The 9,414-nt window shown below is 32.8% G+C and overlaps 1 protein-coding gene across 3 annotated transcripts; it reads right to left on the bottom strand.

Moving 5' to 3' along the window:
• Positions 1 to 4,743: 4,743 nt before the first annotated feature.
• On the bottom strand, positions 4,744 to 9,038 carry LOC146897533 (uncharacterized). 3 transcript variants are annotated; one of them, XR_015022862.1, is made up of 8 exons: positions 8,715 to 9,038; positions 7,727 to 7,872; positions 7,060 to 7,145; positions 6,522 to 6,662; positions 6,276 to 6,433; positions 5,519 to 5,660; positions 5,328 to 5,426; positions 4,744 to 5,133 (listed from the first exon to the last, which is right to left on the bottom strand). XR_015022862.1 is itself a non-coding variant. In XM_085735749.1 (5 exons), exons 1-4 carry the CDS (start codon positions 8,836 to 8,838, stop codon positions 6,302 to 6,304), a joined length of 543 nt encoding a protein of 180 aa, XP_085591875.1. In that variant the 5' UTR covers positions 8,839 to 8,940; the 3' UTR covers positions 6,094 to 6,207; positions 6,299 to 6,301. The 3 variants fall into 3 exon arrangements, 1 of the variants encoding a protein (XP_085591875.1); XR_015022861.1 differs by lacking the exons at positions 4,744 to 5,133; positions 7,060 to 7,145; XM_085735749.1 differs by lacking the exons at positions 4,744 to 5,133; positions 5,328 to 5,426; positions 5,519 to 5,660; positions 7,060 to 7,145 and adding an exon at positions 6,094 to 6,207 and having other exon boundaries at positions 6,299 to 6,433; positions 8,715 to 8,940.
• Between the last annotated feature and the right edge of the window lie 376 nt (positions 9,039 to 9,414).

The following is a 9,414-nucleotide window of genomic DNA, read 5'->3' as shown; positions in this document are numbered from 1 at the left end:
TATTTAGTAATTTCGTTTATCCATGTCTAATCTAATTTATAAATTAAAGATAAGTGTTAACAATTTAAGGAGGCAAAACATACATCCAAAAAATATACATCATCCGGTCACTAATATAAGCAAAAATTCACTTTCTAGGTTCATTCAATAAATGATGTATGTAGCTTATAATAAAGACTACATACATCATTAATTAAATGAACCTAAAAATTGGATTTTTGCTTATATCAGTGACCGGAGGGTGTATAAAATAAAAAATTCAAGAGACAAAATGAGCCAAAATTCAAAATATATTAATATATAGCAATCTGCATCAAAGTTATCCAAGACATCATTCTCATGAGAATGGTGGATATATAGTGGGTACTTATCCACTCACATACTACACGACTATTTAGTTTAGCTCAAACGTATGAGATTGAATTACCCTACATACATTGTTCATTGACTTCAATAGAATGGTGGATATGTTTTTCATTCTTGTTACAAAATACATCCTAAATTAGGTAATACTCATATAAATACATATATACATGCTTGAAATGGGACAGACAAAAGCTTGTAGTAGGATTAACATTTTTCATGCAAAATGGATAATAATCATCACAAAGAAGACTTTTCAACATGCTATTTTGCTCCTTATTATTGCAAGCACTTTTTTTAGTTGCTAGCTACTACTACTTCAATTCATAGGTTAGGTTACATATATACCGATTTTTTTTCAGTGTGCTAGCCAAATATTAATGTGACAAATATACGTGAAAATTGAAATTGCACCAACTTCTGGTTGCAACAATGTTTGCAATGCCCCTTTGTTGGAACATGTGTGAAAATTGAGTAAAAAGACTAAACACAAATTCCCATGTTGGGTAGAACTAGTGTTGTGTGAATTGAAAAAAGTGGAAGTCCCACATCGGATGGAACACACACATTAGTAGTGTTTATATAGTGGGGGTGTACCTCTAATTAATGGGGGTACATAAGCACTAGAGAAAAATATATATTGATATATATTTTATGGAAATGATAAATTAAATAATTAATTTAATCATTATTCGAAAGTGCTTATTCGAAAGTGCTTTCTTAGTCCCTAAGTTTTGCTAAAATATTTTTGGAACGCAATCTAGAATATTTTGGAATACAATCTGAAATATTTTGGTAGGCAATCTAATATATTTTAGTGCTTGATCTGAAATATATTTTGGTACATAATATAATATATTTTGGTACTCAATTAAGATATTTTTGTACTAGATCTAATATGTGAATTACTTGATCACAAAGTAATATGTTACTTGTTCCCAAAGTTTCTCATATTACTTGTTCCCAAAGTTTCTCACTTATTAGTTGTGAATTTTCCCTATAAACAGAGAACTCACATAGTGCATTCCACACACCAAAGAGTTTCATTGAGTTGTCGGGAACTCTTTCTCTCTTCTCCCTTTCTTGACTTGTGTTGACGAGTCTTTCCTCTCTTCTCCCTCCTTCGACTTGTTTAACAGGTCATTCTCCTTTTTCTACTCCTTTCTGTCCCTTCGGAATTAAGAGTGTTATTAAGACCATAGTCCCTTTTTCGGTTTAAGGTCCCTTCGGAATTAAGAATGGTCTTAAAAACATAGTCCCTTCGATAATATAAGTCCCTTCGGATTAAAGAGTACTATTAAGATCATAATCCCTTTTCGTAATAATAATGTCCCGTCGGAATCAAGAATGATCTTAACGGTATATAAATATTATAACAATATTTTTCTATTTGAGGAGAAATGGTGGTAACATCATATTTGAGTGGTCATAGTACCATATTGATAGTTTGGAGAACTTAAAGGTTAGAATGGTGGAAACACCATATTTGAGTGGTCTTAGCACCATAATAGAATGGTAATAATACCATATTAAAGTGGTTTCAGTATTAAAGAGTGGTCTTAGTACCATATTTGAAGGTGTAATTCTCGAACGGTTTTCTACGGTGCAGTAGTTAACCGCACAGTTGTAGCTGGGCTTGTTTTATCCTGGAGGCGGCGTGATTGATAGTCTACCTTGCACAATTTTGGGTAGTGCCACGAAACGTCTTAAAGAGAGCGACCTGGTCGTGACTCAACCTAGTAACAACTTCGGTAGATAATAGAATTTGGAAATCCAAATACAACAGTTTGGAAATCCAAAAACAACACCCTTTGACTTAAAAAGAGAGAAACAATATTGTTATTGTTTGAGCATGCTGCATATTGCTACACATAAGTAAATGATTCATAATGTTTGTGCATGCAACATTTTGAAGGTTGGTTGGTGATTACTTTATTTTGTCGATATTGACTCTCCAATACATGAAGAGAGATGCATGCTCAATGGCATGCAAGAGGTCAAAATTTTCACAATAATTGAGGATTCTGCAAACGTAGTGTTATTTTGGACAAGTAGGCAAACGTAGTGTAAGTAATTAAAATTTAAATTAAAATTATATATACATGTTTCAATATTTTTTTTTTTTGAAATTTGTGAAAAAAATATTTAAATCTATATGTCACATTTTGTGAAAAAAATAAATTATTCTAGATGTCACTCTGTCTATGATATTTAATTAGATACCGAATTGAAAAAGAGTCGGTACTGGAGTCAATTAATTTATTTTAATTAGGTTTCTGAGTTTTTTTTGGTAGATAGGTTTATGAGCTTTAAATAATTATTTTTCAAGGATTTTTTAATATTGCATTATTTTTATAAGAATCATACAACAACACACACAAGTCGCATAATTTCTTTTGTAAAAAAAAAGTCCCATAATTTCAAGAGTTATTATAATTAAAAAGAAAATTATGTTAAATTTAATCATATAACATAATTACAAATTTTACATACAAAAAGCAAAACCGTGATGATTCACTATAATTTGCAATATGACAATGAGAACATCAATCACCTTGTATTCACTTTAAGGACATGAATGGCAACTAACTCTCTTTTATTGCTTAAAATTCATATATTTCATCAAACTTTTACGAGACACAGATGATTTTTAACCAATAAATTTAAATAAAAGCGTGTACGAAAGAGAATGTTGTTGAGTCCTTATGAACTTAACTCGATTGACAGGGATGTTGCAGTATGTTGGTGTTGAGGTTCAAACTTAGATATCACTTGTTCACCTTAAAGGATGAATTTCTAGTCATTATGTTACTTGGCAGTAAAAAGAGGACGTTCCCCCGTGAGCATAATTAAGTTGGTATATACATTGCAACATACATGATATGGGCTGTGAATCCAGGATTTATTCACCATAAAACGTGAAATTCTGACCACTAAATTACTTGACGAAAAATATATTCTACCCCTCATCTTTAAGACATTGAAAATTCTTTATTCAAAAATAAAAATCTTAATCAACTTAGTTATGAAATCAAACTATTCAAAATGGCGAAATCATATAAAAATATGCATCAAGTTCAATTAAAATCAAACTTTCAATATTAATTAGCGTACTATCAATTTCACATAAATACGTAATTAAAAGACAGAGATTTAGGCCCCGTGAGTATAGCTCAGTTGGAAATAGTAAAAACACTATAGACAACTTAAGTTTTGTCCTTTTAAATACTGAAATATTATTATATGATTCTGGAATCTTGTTATTGATGTAAGGTTTTTCCACATCGTATTTCTATTTGCACGTGAGTATATGAGTATCGTCTCCACAGGGATTAACGTATATCACAAGTCGCTCAACGTCAATTATCATTTCAAGTTATGGTTGTTTGTTCTAAAACTATTCTAACTAATTTACATTAAAATAAATAGAGACGAGATATGGCATATAACACGGGTTAGAGTCGTCAACCAAGCGTTATATATGTATTCTCTTAATCACATAAACTGATTCTAGCATTTAACCGATATTATCACAATCACTCAACAACATTATTTATGTCTAAATATCGTTGTGATATCAATCATATCGTTTACTCGATGATTTCTCAACCTATTAAACGATCCAATAGCATTAAGTTCTTTGATTTCAAAGTGATTACCAAAACCTAAACCCTGTGTCTAGAATAAAAGCTTTGATAGATTATTACTCTAACCCTAGATTCAAAAGTATTTTCCAATATCATTATTTCAAATCACAAATAAAGCATAAAACACAAGAATAATAACAACATCATGAAAAATAGCTAGAACCTTATATTAAATGATCAAAATGATTACATAAAACTTGATTAAGTACCTCTAACCCACAAGGGTAGATTTAGCTACATATTCTCATAGTACTCTTGCAAAAGATGGAAGAAACACTACAAGAAAATCACTAATTTGCTACGAAGGAAGTTGTAGCTAAAGCGAAGCTAATTTCTAGCAAAACTCATTTAGCTACTATTTTGTTGTGATTTAGCTGTCATACTGGCCGTAGCATAGATTGGGCGGCAAATTATCTAGCAAAATATTTCCTAGCTAATTTGCAACTAATATTTCTAAACTCCTAACTAACTCCCAACTAATATGTAGCCAAATCATGGTCAAAAGTTTGTGTTTCGTAACCAATTGGCTAGGCTATAGTCGCAAACAATTCATAGTAAATCTCCAGCTAAATTTCCTAACTATTTTGATAAAAAAATCGATCCAAAGCAATTCTAAAAAAATTTAATCTGCGAAAGTAATCAAAAAATGGGAAATTTAAAAGGTTACTTAGGCGTTATTTCCCTATCAACGTATAGCCATTACACACTATTTCTACACAATTTACACCTGAAATCTCTAATATGAATTGGCAATACCAATTGAAGAATGAAGCAAACATTTATCACATGTATTTCAATGAATCCTTGCATAAACAAAGAAAATACATCTCAAGAATCTTGTTCTATATTATTATCACCTATAACCAACTAATTACTAGACACCGTGTAGTCCTAGCGAGCCAATCAGCGAGCAACAAGAAGAGCATAAAATGCATGACTTTATTGATTATTATTTTACCATTGAAACCCATGTCTTCTCTTCGGATCCTCTTCTTGCAGTCCACAACCTTCACATCCTCCACTTTCGTCCACATTGAGAATACCATGACAGTTGAATCATTCAGTGTAGCTTTATGCACTTTACTCTTTCAATCCTACTGATCGTCTATGCAACATTGCAATCCTGTTCAGCCATGACAAGTATTGATAAATAAATATATTCTGAATATTAAAGCATCACATTCAAGTTGATTCTTCCTAGTTCTAACAAACCATAGATTCCAGCATCAAAAGATCAATTTATAACAATAACACACATACTTTTCTTTGCGAGGAACAAAAGACATACTTGTAACAACCCAGGAAAAAATAACTCACATCATAATCCTTCAAAATGTCACCCTGGAGAATTTCGAGACAGTAATGTAATGATCTAGCCTCAAAGGCTTGACGAACATAACCAATGTGATCAATATCCTGGAGGCAGAGAAAATAAAAAAGGGTAAAATTTGTAATAAGCGCATAAGCTGTAGTAAATAAAAAATTTCAAATATAACTTAACCACATACAATGAGCTCGTTGTTCCCATCTTTTCCTGGAAGTGTAGAGTAAACAAAGAAATACTGCCCATGCTAGAATTAAAGGACCAACTTCATTCATTTCAAAAGTACTGAAAGTAGAAACTAGTGCATCCATCCAGATGCACCTCTCCTGGAAATTCAAACAAATTTTTAAACAATAAAACAATATCAGTTAGAAAAACAACCATAAAATACAAACAGACAAAATAATGTCAACCTATAGAACTACAGTAAGAAGACCACATAAGCATCACTCTGAATGAAGAACTAGGCTTAAAACCCACAGTTCCAGCCAACGAATATCAAAGACTGGCAAATGAAAATAATCAAACAAGATGGCACTAAATTATAGGTAAAATCAAAGAGATCTAGCAATGAGAAGGTTTGACATATTGCAGCAAAGACATTTGAAAACTATGCAGGAGAAAGTATGCAGTTTCTTCCCAAATTCCCAATTGAAAACTCTTACGTGGAAAATGAATGAAATCAAATAATTAAGGCAAGACTCAAAGGATTGAACATTTGCCTCATGATTGCCTTCTCAACTAGAATATACTCTAACAGACAACGTGGAATTAATATACAACACTGCATTCAGTTCAGCACTTAGCCAGTCCATCAGAATGAGGCTTAAGATTACGACATTGCCACTCGCAGAATTTCATTGGTATGACTATCTGTCAGTTACACAGTGTGTATTCCTCATAAGTAATGTATATATGCTATAAACAAAGACTAGTCTAACCTGTAAGGTGTTTCGTCATGAACCATTTAAAGAAGGTTCTCCAAGTTTAGGGATTCTATCAAAATAAGCAGCAGCTGAAGTTTGACATGATAAGACAACTGCTGTGACTCTGTAGTAATTGCCAGCTTTCCCAAGTTATATTCACCGGCTAAGATCCCCTGAATCAAAAGATAATCTTGAGCAAGGTTCTGACTTGTGAAGATATCACAAAACAAATCAAGTATAAGCAGAAGTATGTTAGTATACCTTGAAAATAGAACCAAACTTCTTCCATATCTCACTACCACAAGTACAAAATGGGTCATCATAGGCCAGGAAAAGAATGTCTAAAACCAAATTGTCTTCAATTAGAGTCTCCTCAGCCCATAGAGTAAACAAATCAACATCCTTCAAGCATTCCACAGTTCAATAAATTGTCATCAAGCAACGAAATTTTTGGTTACACTTCATATCATGAACATACCAATTGAAAACAAAGTAAATCCCCATAAAAAGTTCCCAATTTTAAGTTTTTCACATGTTGCACTAGGTAATCTACTGGTACAACATCACAGAGCTTGGAGACATGAAACACTTTAATCAAGACTACAGAACATTTAAAAGAGTGGCAAGACAGTCCTATACAATATGACTTGGCTATTAATTTTACAACACAGAGAGATTGAAAAGGTTTACATCTAAGCTGTGTGACAATCACATGTTGAAGACAAGTTAACTTCCCGTCTACCCGTCTTATAGGGCCATGCAAAACTAAACAAGGATGGTGCAAGTAGACTGAACATACCATTTGCTCGGGGTAACTGCAAGATAAAAGACCCTCCAAGAGATTTGGTATGTAATATTAATAGCTCTGTAAATCGAACTCTGTTACTGCAGTGTTGAGAATCAAGTTAAAGGTGATACATTGTGATTTTTGAGGCATGAAAACATGAATGCTGTCAACTGTATCTTTGACATCTAATGAACTTGATCCTCTCTCAAAGTGCAGCACCATAACTTTTTTTTTACAAAGACAGGCAGTAACACTTTTTTACATGAATATATTTTGCTGCACCGTGGAAGAGGATTCAAGTTCTTATTTAACTGAGTTATTACATGTAATGGTATAATAAAGAAAATAAAAATGATAGATGAGTAATGCATATACAAGTAGCTTTTTTTGCACTTCAAGTTGAAAGCAATGGTCTGCTCTCAAATATGTTTCAAATTATGTTCAAAAAATTGCTACATGTCTAGAAATGAAATGACAGTGAAAAAAGGAGCCTTGGCATCAGGACAAGAAAATAAATGTTATGATATATGAGGTTTGAAAGCCTAAACTATTATAAACTTAGAATGTTTGCTCACATGAGCTAAGCCAATATCCAAACTTCAAAAATTACTGCAACTTTGACAAAATAATAACACTTATAATTGCAATAAGCAAACAAAAGTAGCATTAAAATACATACCATGTTCTGGCATAAAGGAGCTCTAGGAGCCAGCTGATCAAAGGCGAGGCACTCTCGACTAGCCTTCTCAATTCTAGCTCTGTCCGTTTCGGTGAACCTTGGAGCAGTTACCTTAATTGCAGGTACTTCAAAATCCCTAATGTAATCTGAGACACAAGTCACATGGTGTTGGGTTTGTAAATTGCAATTACAAACTATAATGAAGAATTGCAAATTGTAATATCAAATAAACATGTTTAAGCTCAAACCTTACTCCAAGGGCAAGTTGCAATATCAAATAAACATGTTTAAACAACAAAACAGATGAATATCAAACGCCAATCCAAAAACGTAATAAATCTTGCCAAGTTGAGCAAGCTAATGAAAAATTCAAAATGCTCATATGAAAATAATATGAGGGTAGATAGAAAGAGTTCATGGTTATGACAGTTCTCATAAACAGCTTATGACAGTTCTCATAAGCTTTTTTCAGCTTATTTTCATAAGTTCCCTAAGATAACTTCTGAAAATCACTTATAGCATATACAAAAAACAATTGAACTTTATTTTATCATTTCCTATAAAACTACCTTATGTAACCTTATACATAAGCGCTTATCATGAAAAGTGTTTGTGCTATAAGCTCCAAATAAGCTACTTATCCAAACAAACCCTAACTTAGTAGTTCTCTAAAGTTTGATGCAGCATAACAACAACTCACACATGCTCCAAAGGGAATTTCAACATTGAATAATACCAGGACAAGGTTTTAGGTTCCATAGGAATAAGGTGTTAGGTTCCATAGGAATGAATTGAAGTAGAACCAAACATGATTATTCATGGTTTTCAGTTAATATTTCATTTACACAAACACACTTTCAATGCAATTCAAAGAAATTTATCCTAATTCAAATCATTTTAACTGCAAGCTAAGTTACACGTGAATGATTCAAAGAAATTAACCTAGAAAATTAAATTGAGGTGAAATTACAAAAATTAGGGTTCTTACCAGAGAAACACAAGTACAAAAATTGCTTGTATTGGAGAGAGAGAAAATTGCATGAATCAAAAACGTAAAGTTTTGACAAACTCGTCAGATTGAGCGTAAACGATTTCTTCGCCGGATTGAGCATCGGTGTGTGGTAGATCGGAGAGGCGGTGGGAATCGGTGTGTGCAAGGGCGACGGCGAGGGAGGGGCTGACGGCGACGGCGAGGGAGGGGCTGACGGCGACGGCGAGGGAGAGGGTGAGATCGGAAATGGGAAAGTTCAGAGAGAGAGAGAGAGAAATAGGATTTCACTGTAAAATACGATTGTGTTTTCAGAGAGAGAGTGAGAAAAATACGATTGTGTTTTACATTAAAAAATTAAAATGAAACTAACTTTCACTCCCTTCAAAATAAAATAAAAAATAAAAAACTAATTTCATTCAAATGGTAGTTAATTATTATGATATTTACTACCATTACATTTCCTAGCACAATCCTGGTAGCAAATCTGATATTTTCTTGTAGTGAAAGATGAAGATTTCATGACAAGATTCATGATTTCTCTACAAATCTTGGGAAGAATCTACTCCTAACACCCTTGCTTTGTGTTTCTCTCTCTAGAAATGCCCTCTCTCTCTCTCTCTCTCTCTCTCTCTCTCTCTCTAAAAACCAGAAAAAACTATTACATTGAATGAATATCCAAAAAGTTGAGAGAAAAGCT

This window comes from Medicago sativa, chromosome 8, assembly GCF_051527215.1.
Source record: "Medicago sativa cultivar Bolivia chromosome 8, Bolivia_mono, whole genome shotgun sequence".
NCBI classification, from domain to species: Eukaryota; Viridiplantae; Streptophyta; class Magnoliopsida; order Fabales; family Fabaceae; genus Medicago; species Medicago sativa.
The sequence above is the reverse complement of the archived record's forward strand: the minus strand, read 5'-3'. Positions and strand labels throughout refer to the sequence as shown.

What these genes read in the sequence shown, in the direction of transcription:
- LOC146897533 (XM_085735749.1), bottom strand. Translation starts at nt 8,838, where the DNA reads ATGCTCAATCCGGCGAAGAAATCGTTTACGCTCAATCTGACGAGTTTG. An exon ending in CTCCTTTATGCCAGAACATG is followed by an intron (nt 6,663 to 7,726) that starts GTATGTATTTTA and finishes GAATGCTTGAAG; the next exon opens with GATGTTGATTTGTTTACTCT. An exon ending in AGTTTGGTTCTATTTTCAAG is followed by an intron (nt 6,434 to 6,521) that starts GTATACTAACAT and finishes CTTTTGATTCAG; the next exon opens with GGGATCTTAGCCGGTGAATA.